This window comes from Mustela lutreola, chromosome 1, assembly GCF_030435805.1.
Source record: "Mustela lutreola isolate mMusLut2 chromosome 1, mMusLut2.pri, whole genome shotgun sequence".
NCBI lineage: Eukaryota > Metazoa > Chordata > Mammalia > Carnivora > Mustelidae > Mustela > Mustela lutreola.
This window is the reverse complement of record NC_081290.1, coordinates 181,102,617-181,120,146: the sequence shown is the minus strand read 5'-3', so window position 1 is coordinate 181,120,146 and position 17,530 is coordinate 181,102,617. Positions and strand designations below refer to the sequence as shown.

At 36.8% G+C, this 17,530-nt stretch overlaps 1 protein-coding gene across 1 annotated transcript in view; it reads right to left on the bottom strand.

The window, feature by feature from the left end:
* Window positions 1-17,530, bottom strand: part of DDX10 (DEAD-box helicase 10) — a 277,722-nt gene that overhangs the window by 251,484 nt on the left and 8,708 nt on the right. The window contains exons 3-7 of the mRNA XM_059179811.1: window positions 16,565-16,695; window positions 15,108-15,266; window positions 7,730-7,850; window positions 6,937-7,126; window positions 2,473-2,599 (exon numbers count right to left, since the gene is read on the bottom strand). Coding sequence (XP_059035794.1) covers window positions 2,473-2,599; window positions 6,937-7,126; window positions 7,730-7,850; window positions 15,108-15,266; window positions 16,565-16,695 — 728 coding nt within the window. The remainder of the gene's footprint in view (window positions 1-2,472; window positions 2,600-6,936; window positions 7,127-7,729; window positions 7,851-15,107; window positions 15,267-16,564; window positions 16,696-17,530) is intronic.

Here is a 17,530-nt window from a genome sequence, read left to right as displayed (position 1 = left end):
TATACAACATTGGATGTTATTACATCTCTTCTTATATGGAAGTAAATGGAGCTGTTAGCTTTATTTCTCTTTAGTTTACATATTAATAAATGAATACTACTAACTGGTAGATTGAGGCAGAGTACTGTGTTATTTTATTCCTATTTTCTCTAATATGAATGTTAAGAAAATGTCTTCATGAAAATAAAGAAAATGAACTAGAAGGAACCATGGTGCACTGATGGTAGGAATGCAAACTGGTGCAGTCACTAAGGAAAACAATATGAAGGTTCCTCAAAAAATTAAAAATAGGAATACTATATGACCCAGTAATTCCACTACGGGGTCTTTACCCGAAGTAAACAAAAATACTAATTCAAAATGATATATGCAGCCCTATGTTTACTGCAGCATTATTTATAATAGCCAAGACAGGGAATCAAGTACCCATGCAGAGATGAATGGATAAAGAATAGGTGATACATATATACAATGGAATATTACTCAGCCATAAAAAAAGAATGAAACCGTGCCATTTACAACAACATGGATCTAGAAAGTATAACGCTAAGTGAAATAAATCAGAGAAAGACATATGCCATATGATTTCACTCATGTGTGGATTTAAGAAAATAGCAAAGACAAAAATAGACAAAAAAAAAGACTCTAGAGAACTAGTTGTTGCCAGAGGGAAGGTGGTGAAATAGGTGATGGGGATTAAGTACACTTATGGTGAGCACTGAATAATATATAGAATTACTGAACCACTATATTATACACCTGAAGCTAATGTAACCCTATATGTAAAATTATACTGGAATTTTAAAAATTAGTTTAAAAAAAAGAAAATGTACTGGAAAGAACCTTAACTCTTTGAACTCCTATATTCCAAAATGATGATAAATAAAATTTCTAAAAATCCATCATCTAAGAAGTCCATTAAGTCTCCCTACAAATTTTGTTAAAAGTAAAGAATGGTAAGCCAACTGAACCACAAAAAACCTGTTACCTCGTCCTTAGAGCCATTCGCTTTCTCAACAGCAATGCTCCTGGTGCCAGGAAGGTTCTCAGGTCCTGAGACAATGCACCAGGAAGATGACAGATGGATGCAACTCATGCCCTTCTTTTGCAGTTATAAAAGGGCTATCATGCAAAGGGAGGAGGGGAAAGGTTAACCTGCAGATGACAAATGCACTCTCAGGCAAACCAAGCTCAAAAATGCATATGCAAACCTAGGAAGGGTCAATTGAGAGCATGAAAACTTTCTACAGTTTGCATCTCCTGAATGAAAACTGTCCTTAAACTCCTGCTCTTGAAAAAGTTTACTGAGGTGGACAATTTTCCAAGATCATTCTGGTTAGAATGTGCGATAACTATAGGAAAGAGACTGTGGGAATGAAGAGACCAGCCATGAGTAAGAGAAAGTTAAGCACGGCTTAGATTTAGCGATAGCATGAGGTGCGGTGAGAGGTGGTAGAGCTAATGCGAGTTACCACTATATTGACAATGAGACGAAGACAGGCAACAATTAAGGATTCAGTCATTTGAGATGGGGAAGAAATGGGAGGGAGTAGATCTTCAGAATATGAAATCTTAAATTGCTTTTCTTATTTTAAACTTGAGATACCCTCAAGATACTCAACTGGAAATCTCTAGTATTTAAGTGGATACACAAATCTGGGGCTCAGGAGAGTGGTCAGGGCTTGAGATGTTGATGTGGCAGGTGTTAGAACACAGATGGCATTCAAAGCCATGGAAATGAAGAGGTTTCCTAAAAAGAGTAAAGACAGAAAAGAACAGAGTACAACAGACAAACCATTACTGATCTTTCCCATAAGCTGGATGGAAATTTACTGGAATATTTACCTCGCTAAGTACTTAAAAAGCTGTAAGTCTAGAATCTACCTACTATATGCCAACAACTATGTATGCTCAGGTAATCTGAAATATAGAGAGGTAAGTGACATAAAAATCACTCAAGGTCCCTTCTCTTTAAGTGAAGAGACTTTCTTATTTATCACTGAATGCTTTATTCAAGCACATGACTAGTGTTAAACAAATGTGTTAGCTAAATTTAAGACATATACCCTATGGAAGGACAGAGGGAAATCGCTGATTATAACAAGGGGATCGGGAGTATCACAGAAGGACCTCCAGATGTAACATTTGAGCTTAGCCTTACAGGACATTCAACACATTAGTGTAAAGGAATGCAGGAGGGCATTCCAGAGATCAGCATGATCAAGGACATCAAAGCATGGAAATAAACGGCACACTCTGTTCAGTATTCATGGAGGGAGGTGTCGGATTATAAAGAACTGTGGTTAGTCCAGACATTCAATGCTTTGTTCTACCAGTATTCACACTATTTACCACACTCCTCACCGACTCTAGCACTGTAGTTATTAGAACAGAAGAAACTGCTATTTATCTAATGGAAATCGGCTATTTTAAAAAGGATGATTCAACATGAATTTCTTAATCATTCAGTACCTCTTTACAACTGGAGAAAAATACAATACTTTTCTTCTTCAGGTGGCTTCTCAAGAAGGAATACAACACACTTATTTTTTGCTGCAGCTCACAAACTATGTAGTTCTGTTCCAAAGTGGCAGGGGTGCTTATGGAAATAAGAGGAGGAAAAACATTAAAAATATACCATATTGGTTACCTTTGAAATCCAGACCCCGGTGGGGGAGGGGGGGGAGTATACACACACACACACACACACACACACACAACAGCATGTCTTTCCAACAAATTTCTCATACACATACATATACTGTGAAAGAGAACATTTTAGAAATTAGAAATAGAATCAGATTATCACAGTTTTGCATATCCTAATAAAATAATGGATCTAAGCAATAATCATCACTGGCTGCTAAAACTTTAAGATTAAAAAGCTATCATTCCTGCTATAAAGCTGTTGTTTGTATCAGATTAATACTCTGGTGGCCTATAGCACTAACTATAAAGCCTGGATTAAATACAAAACAAAACAAAACAAACAAAAAAAAAAAAAACAGAAAGCAACAGAGAGCAACCAAGGCAGCTAGGACTTGAAGTACTGAAAAAGACAACAGACATGCCCTGAGGCAAGCCCCATATTAATTTCCACTTTTCCCTAAAAGCATCTGCTATCTGGAAAACACAGGAGAGCAACCTTAGGCCTAAATATGACGGTCCAGATCCTAGAGAGAAGTAGCCAACAAAACACTGAATCTTAATTTCTTCATACAATTTTCCCATGAGAAGTGTGACAACTTCTAAACACACATACACACACACACACAGCAAAATGAGTGAAAATAAACAAAAAGCATCAACTGAGAAGCTCAGAGCTGAGCAGAGATCCTGGCAGTCTCAGGACTATGAAGTTCAAGCCTGCCCAGATGGAACAGCTCTGCTAACCCACACCTTTCAGCTAAAACCCCCGGAAGGGCAATAACCCAGCCGGGACTCAAGGCAGAACAAACACAGAAAAGAAACAGAACAGCCCAGACTCTAAATGCCAGGCTAGGGTGCCTGGGTGGCTCAGGCACTTAAGCGGCTGCCTTCAGCTCGGGTTATAATCCCAGGGTGCTGGGATCAGGTCCTGCATCAGGCTCCCTGCTTCTCCCTCAGCCTGTACTCTCTCTTGTTCCCCTACTTGTACTCTCTCTCTGTATCAAATATATGAATAAAATCTTTAAAAATAAAAAATAAAAATAAAAGCCTGGATAGCCCAGATCAAGGTCATCTGTCCTTACAACATCTACCTGCCACCAAATAAATAAATAATCACTCATAGTTTCGCTGAGAATCAAAGATAAGAAAATCGTAAACAATACACAGTATCTTCAAAGGAACAAGAAAACGGTCAGCTTTCAATAATAGAAGTTAGAACAACAAAAAGGTTTCTTTGAAGAAAAAAATCTGTCAAGATATCCCTCCAAAATAAAAAGAATAAAAAGGTTCTCAGAAGAGTCAAAACAGAATTTTTACACCAGTAAACCTGAACTAAAAAGGAAATTCTTTTGTGCACAAGACATAAAAATATCATAAAGAGTAACTATTTGGATAAATATAAATAAATACTGATGTTTCAAAAAGTAATAACAGCTTACGGAGTTTAAAATGTTTGAAATTAAAATATTTCACAATAAAGGCACAATGGAAGGGGGTAGAAATTTAAATAATATAAGTTATAGATAAATGAACTAAATCCTCCAGTTGCAAAGCGATTATCATACCTGATAAGAGAACCGTATGTTGCTTACTAAGTCAAATCTAAAATATAAGGGCATATATAATGTAAAGAGTAAATGAACAGAGGACTCACCATGCAAACATGAACCAAGAGAAAGTTGCTATAGGGAGACTAATATCAAACTAGACTTCAAAGCAAAAAGTAGAGATAAAGAGCAACACTTCATAATGATTAATGATGCTAACAGGAAATGTAATACTAAATTTCTATGCACCTAATAACATAAGCTCAGCATATCCATCTCAAATTTGAAACGGTTCATAATTCACCACAGAATTCAACTTATATTCATTGTAAAACACAGCAAATTACAATGATCCAAATAAAATCTTTTCTTCAAAAGAAAAAAAATTCATTAGAAGCACCATTTCACTACAATAGCAATATTAAAAAAAAAAAAAAACCCAGTATACTTAGAAAAATACACAAAATACACAAAACATACACTTAAGAAAACATACAACTTCAGAAAGCTTTAACTTTTAGGGGCACTTGGGGGGCTCATATTGGTTAAGCCATGCCTTTGGCTTAGGTCATGATCCCAGAGTCCTGGAATCGAGTCCCATATAGGGTTTCCCTTACTCTGTAAGAAGTCTGCTTCTCCCTCTCCCTCTGCCTGCCACTCCCCCGCTTGTGCGCTCACTTGCATGCTCTCTCTCTCTCTCTCTCTGACAAATAAATAACATTAAAAAAAAAAAGAAAGAAAGAAAGAAAAAAGATCTAACTTTTAAATTACTTTTCTGGTCCTACATGATTTGAGAGCAGATACTCTATAATGTCTTAAAAATATTCTTGACTATGATTTTCCCATGGTGCATTAACCAAATTAATGGCTGAGGAAAAAAAACTTCAATAATGAGACAAAATTCACAATATCTGCTTTTTGTAGCACTCTGATGAACAGGAAATTAAAGAATGCTACAGTTATTACCATATACCCCACAGTTGTCAATTATGTCAATGAAGACATGGTTTCTAAAAGCCCCATTGTAAGTGATAGAACTGCATTTCAATAATCATCGCCTAGGTGGCTCAGTCGGTTAAGTGTCCAATTCTTAGTTTCAGCTCAGGTCATGATCTCAGGGTCATGAGATCAAGTCCTGCTTGGAGCTTCACACTCACCACAGTGTCCCTCCCTCCACACCTCTCTCCCCATTCATGTGCAGTCTCTCTCTCTCTCAAATAAAATCATTTTTAAAAATCATTTTTTAAATAGACAGTATTTGTATTCAGTTTTTTCTAACTCTGCTCTATAAATAATAACCTAGTGTCATCTACAGAAATTAGCAACAGTGATACTACGTACAGTTAGTTACCTTAAATGATGCAGTTTTAGCAACCACCTAATGACTGAAAAATTTATGTCTGGTAAAAACACTAAAGGGTCTTGAAAATAGTGAGAAAACAAACAGCAGAAAGATCAAAGAAGATAATCTAAAGACCTGGACAATCTTCAGACTATTAATTGTACCAAGAATGTCAATAGCTATCCCAATACAACTTTATAAACAAGGACCACTGTTTCCTCCGCAGTAAGCTAAGGAGGAAACTACCTCAAGAATCTCCTGCTATGCCATTCCTGAGTTCTTGATAACCAAAGTTTTCATCCATTAAGATCACCTACTTGCATGGAGTCTGGCCTCTTTTAGGACTTTCTTTAATCCTAGACATATATTAGCTGAACAAAGTTAATGTGGGCTTCAAGGCCCACATTCTCAGCATTTAAAAACCTTCCAAGAGGATAAGCCACCCTTTTCCCCAAACTATTTCCTTCTAGACTAACACTTCATAGGAAGAAATACAAGTTAAGATAGAGATAATGGTAGGTTGAATTGAGATCTTCAATAGATCCTACCTACATTCACCAGAAAATATTTCTGCAAGTCAAGCATATCCACAGTCTACAATGATTCATACCAAATATACATACACAAACTTCCACTTGTATCAAAATACATTTTAAAATCCATTTCCCCCAACCCATTTCCCACATAGCCACACAACCCCACTGCCCCTCATTTTATGCAGGTGTAGTTATTAATAAATACCTGTTAATATCTTATGGAAAGAGATGTTAATATCTTAAAAGTTTCCCAGACCACATTTTGAAAATGATTGCACCATAGTATTCCCACATTTAAAGGGGCATCAAATACCTAAATAATTTTAACTAATATATTTTACTACGCTTCCCATATGTCACAACACATAAAATGATGTCTTATTTCCTAAAAAGTAGTGTTAATTTAAAATGTCAAATTTGTATACTAAAACAAACATTGATTTTTTTTTATTTTATTTTTTTTTCACTGTTCCAAGATTCATTGATTATGCACCATACCCAGTGCTCCATGCAATACATGCCCTCCTTAATACCTACCACCAGGCTCACCCAATCCCCCACCCTCCTCCCCTCCAAAACCCTCAGTTTGTTTCTCAGAGTCCAGAGTCTCTAATGGTTTGTCTCCCCCTCCAATTTCCCCCAACTCACTTCTCCTCTCCTTCCCCCAATGCCTTCTGTGTTATTCCTTATGATCCAGAAGTAAGTAAAAGCATATAATTGACTCTCTCTGCTTGACTTATTTCACTCAACAGTTGCCTGATTTCAAGCTTTACTACAAAACTGTAATCACCAAGACAGCATGGTACTGGCACAAGAACACTGATTTTTGATTAAATCAAATATGGTTTTATATAGTTCATACCTGTATTTCGCTTTTTCATGAACCCAGACGTACTCAGGGTTTTTCAAACTCAAGCGTGCAAGGTCCTTTACAGATTTGGTTTGTGTAGCTGAAAAGAGTAAAGTCTGACGTTTCTTGGGAAGGTTTTCAATAATAGCATTCATGGTATCAGCAAAGCCCATATCCAAGATTCTATCTGCTTCATCAAGAACTAAAAAAGAGAAAATTCAAGGTGAACTACATTTAAAATATACATTAGGCTAAATGTAAACTAGTATCTGGACTGGATTCTAGAAGAGAAAAAAAGGGCATTAGTGGAAAAACTGGTGAAATCCAATAAAGTCTGGAATTTATGTAATGGACCAACGTCAATTTTCATTCTGACAAAAGTATCACAGTTGTGTATGGTGTTGCACCAGAGGAAACTGGGGGAGGGGTATAAAGGAACTCCCTATACTATGGGTGCAATTGTAAACCTAGAATTATTACAAAATAGACTTTTTTTTAAAAACCACATTTGGTAATATCACCAGAAGTGGATATAGCTTAAAAGATCAATTCTTAGCAATGTCAAATACTGAAGTGTCTAATTTCATATACAACTACTTATATTCTTCTGATCATTTTGTTTAAAAAAAAAAAAAAGTCTAGCTATATTCTCTGGGTTCAGAATCCCTATGCCAAAAAATTGTTTCAGGTTATTTCTCAGATGTTTTATTAAATAAATATTAAGATTAAAAATTTCTATCATTAAAATTTATGAGGTTTCTCTCCTAAATCTCAGATTGTTTCATCAGAAATTCATTAGACTCACCTAACATTTGGAGATTGGTAGCATGAAAACATATTGTTTCATCCATATGTTGAAGAAGCCGACCCGGAGTGCAAACAAGTATATTTATGTTATTGATCCTCTCAGCTTCATGTTTCAGATCCTGAAAACAGTTGTTTCTTTTGATTACACAGACACATCACTGAGCAGCCTGTGTATCAAAACTGTAAGAGCCATGTGCATGTGTCATTTCATCATAGCAATGTAGATACCCTACAAAGAGATATGATTCCCCCTTGTATTTCTGCAGCACATCCAAATTTCGGGGCAAATAGAAGTCCTAAGTGAAAGCCTAAAGAGCTCAGAGTGCATGAAGATCCTTAATTACAGCCAGGATCCTGAGGCCAAGAAAAATTTCCTATAAATGCTCCAAGTCTTCACTTCCCTTTACATCTGCCAGAACTTACACTGGAATCACTGCCATTATTTAAGTCAGAACCCAGAGGCCCTAGGGAGGCTCTGACACCATGCGCTCTCTATGTTCTAGAATTTGGCTCCTTGAAACAAGAACCACAGAAAGTTAGTTGTTAAAGATGCATGACAGATACATGAGTATGTGAGGGCTTATGACGCTACTCCTTCTTTGCATATATCTGCATATAAATTCAAGAACTCAAGTATTATCCTCATAGTCTAGAAGAGACTGTAGCACAAACAAGGACACCAAGTATACTAGCAGGAAGACCAGAAGTTGCGTAGCAGGTTCCACCATGAGCTAAAATCAACATTCCTCAAAACCATCTTCTACTCCAGAAAGCTAGAGGATCAGACAAAACTGACTTTAAAACAATGACTGTAACAAAAAAAACAAAAAAGGGCATTACATAATGATAAAGGGATCAATCCAAAATAAGTGAATATATTTATGCACCAAACACAGAAGCATGTAAACACAAAAAACATTAACAGACTAAAGGGAGAAACTGACAGCGATACCCTAATAGTAGGAGACTTTAATACCCCACCTAACATCAATGGTAGATTATCGGGACAGAAAATCAATGAGGAAATATTAGACTTAAACAATACATGAGAACACATGAACTTAACAGGTATGTACAAAACATTTCATCTAAAAAATTCAGAATACACATACTTTTCAAGTATAAATAGACCATTCTCCAAGACAGAACATGTGTTAGGCCACAAAATCAGTCTTCAAATTGAAGACTGACATCAGTCTCAAATTGAAGGCCTGTATCATAGTGATACAGGCCTAACTCAAAAAACAAGAAAAACGCCAAAATAAACAATTTAACTTTACACCAACAGGAACCAAAAAAAGAAAAGATAAAGCCCAAAGTTATCAGAAGGAAAGACATAAAGATCAGAGTGGAAATAAATGAAAGAGAGTCTCAAAAGACAATAGAAGGGGTGCCTGAGTGGTTCAGTAGGTTAAGCATCTGCCTTCAGTTCAGATCACTATCTCAGGGTCCTGGGATCAAGTCCCAAGTCCTGGGATCCAGTCCCACATCAGGCTCCCTGCTCAGCAGGGAGTCTGCTTGTCCTTTTCCCTCTGTCCCTCCCCTCACTCATCCTCTCTCTGAAATAAAATCTTTAAAAAAAAACAAACAATAGAAAATATCAATAAAATGAAAGCTGGTTCTGTGAAAAGACTTTTTAAAAACTGACAAACTGCTAACCATACTCATCAGGGAAAAAAAAAGGAAATCTCCGAAAAAAATGCATAAATGAAGTGATAGCCAACACCACAGAAATAAAAAGAATTAAAGTGACAACTAGAATTACATTACAGCAAGCTGAAAAACCTAGATAACAATAAGTTCCTAGAAACACACAACCTTCTAAGACTGAATCACAAAGAGACAATCTGAAAAGTCTGATTACAAGTAATGAAATCAAATCAATACTTTTAACACTCCCAAACAACAAGTCCAGGACTGGGCAGCTTCACAGGTGAATTCTAACATTTGAAGAAGAGTTAATACCTGTCTTCCTCAAATTTATCTCAAAAATTGAAGAGGAAGGCGCACTCCCAAACTAATTTCACAGGACAAGCATTATGCACATACCAAAATCAGACAATAACACCACAGGAAAAAAAAAAAAAAAGAAGGAAAGAAGAAAGAAAACTATTGACCACAATCTCTGATAAACAGAGATGCAAAAATCCTCAACAAAATATTAGCAAACTCATACTTAATACAATTCCTATCAAAATACCAATAGCTTTTTTCATAGAACTAGAACAAATAAAATCTGTATGGAACCACAGAAGACCTTGAATAGCCAAAGCAATCTTAAAAAAACAAAAACAAAACTGGAGGTATCACAATTCCAGATTTCAAGTTACACTACAAAGCGGTAGTGATTAAAACAGTATCTAATACCGGCATAAAAACAAACACAAAGGTCAAAGGAATAATACACAGAAGTCTACCCACAACTATATGGTCAACTAATATTCGACAAAGTAGAAAAGGCTATCCAATGAGAAAAAGTTAGCCTCTCCAAGAATATTGGGAAAACTGGAGAGCCACATGCAAAAGAATTAAACTAGAGCACTTTGTTATACAAAAATAAAATGGATTAGAGACTTAAATGTTAAGAACTGAAACCCTGAAAATTCTTGAAGAGAACATAGACATAATCTCTGATGTCACTCATAGGAACATTTTTCTAAGTATGTCTGAGGTAAGGGAAATAAAAGCAAAAATACACTACTGGGACTATGTCAAAATAAAAAGTTTCTGCATAGCAAAGTTAACAAGTCGGCAAAACTGAGACAATCTATATAATGGGAGAAGATATTTGCAAATGACCTATCTGATAAGCATTAATATCCAAAATATATAAAGAACTGATATAACTCAATACACAAATAATCCAATTAAAAAATGGGCAGAAGGCTCTCATTTTCCCAAAGAAGCCATATGGATGGCCAACAGACACATGAAAAGATCCTCAACATTACTCATCATCAGGGAAATGCAAATCAAAACCACAATGAGATATGGTCTCACACCGGTTAGAACACCTAAAATCAACAACACAAGAAAAAATAGGTGCTGACAAGGATGTGGAGAAAGATGAACACTTTCACACTACTGGTTGGAATGCAAGCTGGTACAGCCACTCTGGAAAACAATATCGAGATTCCTCAAAAAGTTAAAAATAGGGGCACCCAGGTGGCACAGCTGGTTAAGTGTTAGACTCGATTTAAGCTCAGGTCATGATCTCAGGGTCATGAGATTGAGCCCCACGTAGGGCTCTGTGCTCAGCACAGTCTGCCTGCCTGTCTCTCTTCCTCCTCATCCCTCTCCTCCAGCTTGTGCAGGCACTCGCACTCTCTCTCTCTCTCTCTCTCAAATATATAAATAAATAAAATCTTAAAAAAAAAAATACTAGACACCTTTGTCTAAAGAGTCCTTCAGAAAACAAAAAAAGTTAGGGGCACCTGGGTGGCTCAGTGGGTTAAAGCCTCTGCTTTCAGCTCGGGTCATGATCCCAGGGTCCTGGGACTGAGCCCCACATCGGGCTCTCTGCTCACCAGGGAGCCTGCTTCCCCCTCTTTCTCTCTGCCTGCCTCTCTGCCTACTTGTGATCTCTGTCTGTCAAATAAATAAATCAAATCTTTAAAAAAAAAAAAATTTTTTAAATAGAACTATCCTAGGACCCAGCAATCTCACTACTAGGTATTTACCCAAAGAATACAAAACACTCATTCAAAAGGATACACGCACCCTGAATAGCAGCCTTATCTACAAAAGCTAAATTATGGAAAGTCCAAGTATCCAACGGATGAATGTACAGAGAAGAGGTGGTATATATATATACACAATGGAATATCACTCAGCCATTTAAAAAAAAAATGAAATCTTGCCTTTTGCAATGACATGGATGGAGCTAGAGTATACCATGTTAAGCTAACTAAATCAAAGAAAGGAAAATACTTTATGGTATCACTCACATGTGGAATTTAAGAAACAAAACAAATGAGCATAGGAAAACAAGAGAAAGAAAGAGCAGCAAACCAAGAAACAGACTCTTAGCTACAGAGAACTGATGGTTAGGAGGGAAGGTAGGTGGAGAGATGGGGAAATAGGGAATAGAGATTAAAGAGTATACTTATTGTGATGGGGAAAAAAATGATAAAAAATTTATTAGCAAACCAGATCCAACAATATAAGAATTATACACCACGATCAAGTGGGATTTATTCCACAAATGCAAGAACAGCTCAACATCTGCAAATCAACATGATACACAGTATTAACAATACAAAGGATTAAAAACATAAGAGCTCAAAAGATGCAGAAAAAGTATATGACCAAATTCAACATCTACTAATGATAAAAATTCTCAACAAAGTGGATATGGAAGGAACATAACTCAATATAATAAAGGCCACATAAGACAAACTCAAAACTAACATCATACTCAACGGTAAAAACCTAAAAGCTTTTCCTAGCCAGAGCAATTAGGCAAGAAAAAGAACGAAAAGGCACCCAATTGAAAAGGAAGAAGTAGGGATGCCTGGGTGGCTCAGTTGGTTAAGCAGCTGCCTTCGGCTCAGGTCATGATCCCAGGATTCTGGGATAGAGTCCCACATCGGGCTCCTTGCTCCGCAGGGAGCCTGCTTCTCCCTCTGCCTCTGCCTGTCTCTCTGTCTGCCTGTGCTCACTCGCTCTCTCTCCCTCTGTCTCTGACAAATAAATAAATAAAATATTTAAAAAAAGAAAGAAAAGGAAGAAGTAAAACTGTCACTATCTGTTGATACAGGATACTATATATATATATATATATATATATATATATATATATAAAAAAAACCCTGAAGACTCAACCAAAAAAGTATGAGAACTAATACAGGAATTCAGTAAAGTCACAGATATAAAATTAACATATAGAAATCATTTGTGTTTCCACATACTAATAATAAGCATTTAGAAAGAAATTAAGAAAACAGTCCCATTTACGATTGCACCAAAAAATAATAAAATACCTAAAAATTAATAACTAAAGAGATGAAAAAAAATACCCATACTCTGAAAACTTTAAGACACTCATGAAAGAAACTGAATACTACACAAATGGAAACATATCTAGAGCTCATAGATAGCAAAAACGTTGTTCAAATGTCCATACTACCCAAAGCAAACTACAGATTCAGTGTAATCCCCACTGAAATAACAATGGCATTTTCACAGAAATCAAACAAACAATTCTAAAATTTGCATGAAACCACAAAGACCCCAAAGAGCCAATGCAATCTTGAGAAAGAACAAAGCTAGAGGTACCACAATCCCAGATTTCAAACTGTATTACAAGCTATCATAACCAAAACAGTATGGTACTGGCACAAAATGGACACAGAGATCAATGTAATAGAATACAGAGCCCAGAAATAAACCCACACATGTATTAAATTAAATTACACATGTAATCTGTGACAAAAGAAAAAAGAACATACAAGGGAGAAAAGACTGTCTCTTCTATTGATGGTGTTAAGAAAACTGGATATATGCAAAAAAAAAAGTCAAAATGGGCCACTATCTTTTACAATATACAAAAACTAGAAATGGATTAAAGATTTCAACATAAGACCTGAAAGCACTCTTAGAAGAAAACATAAGCAGTGATCTCTTGGCCTTAGCAACATTTCTCTTGATATGTCTCCTTAGGCAAGGGAAACAAAAGCAAAAATAAACTATTAGGACTTCATCAAAGTAAAAAGTTTTTGTACAACAAAGGAAACCAACAAGAAAACGAAAAGGCAACCTACTAAATGGAAAAAGGTATCTGCAAATAACATATCTGATAAAGGGTTACTATCCTACATATATATGAGATATATAATACCCTATAATATTCTATTTATAAATAATTATATGTCATATACATATTATATATATATATAAAGAACTTCTACAAACTCAACACCAAAAAAACAAACAACCCAATTAAAAAGTGGGCTTAGGACTTGGGTATTTTCCCCAAGACCTATAGTTCCCAAAGATATACAGTTTCCCAAAGGGAAACGGGCATATGTAAAGATGCTCCAGGTCACCAATCATCAGAGAAATCCAAATCAAAACCACCATGAGGTATCACCAAACACCTGCCAGATTGGCTAACATCAAAAAGAAGTAAGCATTGATGAGGATATAGTGAAAAGGGAACCTCTGTGCACTGTTGGGGGTAATGAGAACTGACGCAACCACTGTGGAAACCAGTATGGAGGTTCCTCAAAGAAATTAAAAATAGAACTACCATACAATCCAACAATTCCTGTTCTGGATATTTATCCAAAGAAAATAAACTAATTCGAAGAGGCATGTACAGCCCTATGGTCACTGTAGCATTATGTATAATAGCCTAGATATGGAAGTAGCCCAAGTGTCCATCAACAGGTGAATGGATAAAAAAGATGTGGTATATATTTTATATATATATATATATATATATATATATATATATATATATATATAAAATAATGGATAAAAAAGATGTGGTATATATTATATATATATATATATATATATATATAAAGGAAAATTACTCAGCCATAAAAAAAGAATGAGATCTTGCCACCTGCAACAACATGGGCAGACCCAGGGAATATTATGCTTAAGTGAAATAAGTCAGAAGAAGACAAATACCAGGTAATTTCACTTACATATGGAATCTAAAAAAAAAAACAAAACAACAACAAGCAGAACTAGACCCATAAATACAGAAAACTAACTGATGATTGCCAGAGCAGAGAGGGAATGGCAAAATGGGTGAAACGGAGTAGAAGATACAAGCTTACAAGCTTCCAGGTATGGAATAACTAAGTCACAGGGATGAAAGGCACAGCACAGGGAATACAGTCAACGGTACTGTAATGGTGTTGTATGGTGTTAGATGGTAGCACCTGCCATGAGCATACCAGAACATATAGACTTATTGAATCAGTATGTTGTACACCTGAAACTAATATAATTATGCTAACTATACTTCAACCTAAAAAATAAAGATTAAAAAAAATTTTAAACACTGTTTTCCTTTCTGCTGCTGCTGACCCAGCAAAGTTCAAAATTATTCAAACTATTACATATTTTCTTTAAAGGAACTAATCCAAATACTCAGATGGTACCTTTCCCAAGTAAATTCACATATAGATTTACAGGCTGTTTAAGGTATATTAATCTCAGAGAACCTGATCAATTCAGATACCCTCACAAAAACAGACTTTCTGGACCTTCAAAATTGATAAGCAGAACTCTAGAAGATAGTGACCCCACCACAATGCCAGCCTACTGGTTTAAATAAAATCTCCACCTCTTTCCTGTCAACTGCCACATTGCTCCAATATAAGTTATAGAAAAAAGAAGGACAAGACAAAAGAACAAACCTTTCCACCAATGATGAGACCAGCGGAAAAGTCATGATTCTTTCCTACTTTCCGGAGAACCTCAAAGGTCTGATAGGCCAGTTCTCTCGTAGGTGATATAATCAGAACCCCCAGCCCATCCGTTGACGTCCACTGGAGACGATATAAGGCTTCCAGCACCTCAAAAAAAGACAGCAAATTTGTGTTTAGTAAGTCCCTTCAGGAGGCAGCATTTTGATTCCAAACTGACCCTGCTCCTCCAAATCAAAGGCACCTTCCAAGCAGAAGACATATCAGTCACAAGTGTCATCCCATCAGAAAGAAATTCTTTGCTTTGTTTTTTCTTTTTCTTCCAGCCACCAGATCCCTCAAATCATAGAAGGAAGGGAACATAAACCTCACAGCAGGTCAGCTGCCACCACAGCCCTGCCAGCAGGAGACTGGCCATCAGTGAGAGGGACATGCAGCCCTCAAACTATTAAAACAGATTTTAGAAAAATATCTGTCACCATTTTCTGAACAGAAACCACATTAAACTTTCATCTGTGTAGTTATTGTAATTATGCAGTGACTGAATTTTCTAGTTGTAAAGAAACACCGCTATGAAAAATTGGATTTAAGGGAAAAATGGTTTTGCAATACTTGGAACAAACACTCAAATGTGATTTTCCTAAGCCAATTATTTTGTAGGAATTAAATTATGAGACCAAGGGTGCCTGGGTGGCTCAGTGGGTTGAGCTGCTGCCTTCGGCTCAGGTCATAATCTCAGGGTCCTGGGATCGAGTCCCGCATCGGGCTTTCTGCTCAGCAGGGAGCCTGCTTCTTCCTCTCTCTCTGCCTGCCTCTCTGCCTACTTGTGATCTCTCTCTGTCAAATAAATAAATAAAATCTTTTAATAAAAATAATAAATAAATAAATAAATAAATAAATAAATTATGAGACCAAGTGCTTAACTGAGATATAAGTAAATTCCTAAGAGGCTCTATTGTTTTACTGCTCAAAACGACAGCTATCAATGACCTAGAAAATTCTCAATGAATCACCCAATCTCCTAGTAGAGAGCATATTTTAGTTTTATCCTAAATGAGTAGCAAGTATAACGTGCAATTGGCAGGTCTGCAAGCATGAGCACATAAACAACCTCTCCAGCCTGCCCCAGTGGCCGTACAACAGTGCAGAACCATGCTCACCTGCCACCCTGGAAGACACCCAACCTTCAAGAAGTAAAGGCTTGTCAAGGCACAGTAATTCACTCATTCAAAAAGTTACTGACTGGCTGCCATGTGCCAGGCACTGTGTTAGGATGGAGGGAATACAGTGGACAACAGGACAGTTGCGGCCCTTTCTGATAAAGTTCACATTCTAGCTGAAGAAATCCAACAGGAAACAACTCTCCAGATAATGATTTCTACCTAGGCACAGAATGTTTTAAAAGCATGTAACAGAGGACCTGAACCAATATAAAAAAAATTACTTACTGGAACAAGGAAAGCCAAAGTCTTGCCAGATCCTGTCTTGGCAGCTCCAAGAACATCTTTACCTTGCAAAGCCAAGCCAATGGTCTGTTTCTGTATCTCAGTTACCAAACGATACTGGGCTTCTTGCAAACCTGCCAAGGTGAAGGGGAGGAAAGTGACACTTGAGAAAATCCCTATAAAATGAGAGTATGGGTAAACTATGCCCCCTCAAATTGGTGTTGAAGCCCTAACACCAATACTCAGAAACAGGGCCTGTGAAGTGGTGATTTAGTTCAAATGAGCCCTGATCTGAAGTCACTGGTGTCCTTATAAGAAGGGGAAAGTTGGACACAAAAAGAGATACCAGCGGTACGACTGCACAGTGGGACAACCACGTAAGACACAGCAAGAGGGTGGTCATCCATAAGCCAAGGAGAGAGTCCTGGAACAGACCCTTCCAGGATGGCTCTCAGAGGAAACTAACCCTGCCAGCATCTCCATCTTTGGACTTGTAGCCTCCAGAACGGTGAGAAAATTCATTTCTGTCATTTAAGCAACCCCTACCTCCCAGTCTGATATTTTGTTCTGATGGTCCTAACAGGCTAATATAAAAGATGTCACTTTTATCTTGTTCATTTTAACTAACATAATAGATTTTATTTTAATTACTGAGAGGCCCGGCATCTTGTTTTTTCACTACTGTTCTTTAACTAGTCCAGAAAGAGGGGTGCCTGGGTGGCACAGTGGGTTAGGCATCTGCCTTCGGCTCAGGTTATGACCCCCCAGCGCCCTGGGATCAAGCCCCATGTAGGGCTCCCTGCTCAGCACACAGCCTGCTTCTCTCTCTCCCTCTGCCTGCCTCTCTGCCTACTTATGTTCTCTATCTTTCTGTCAAATAAATACATAAAAACTTAAAAAAAAAAAATACTCCAAAAAGCATGAGAATAAAAAATCAGTAAAATGTGAATGAATTAATATTGTTTCTTG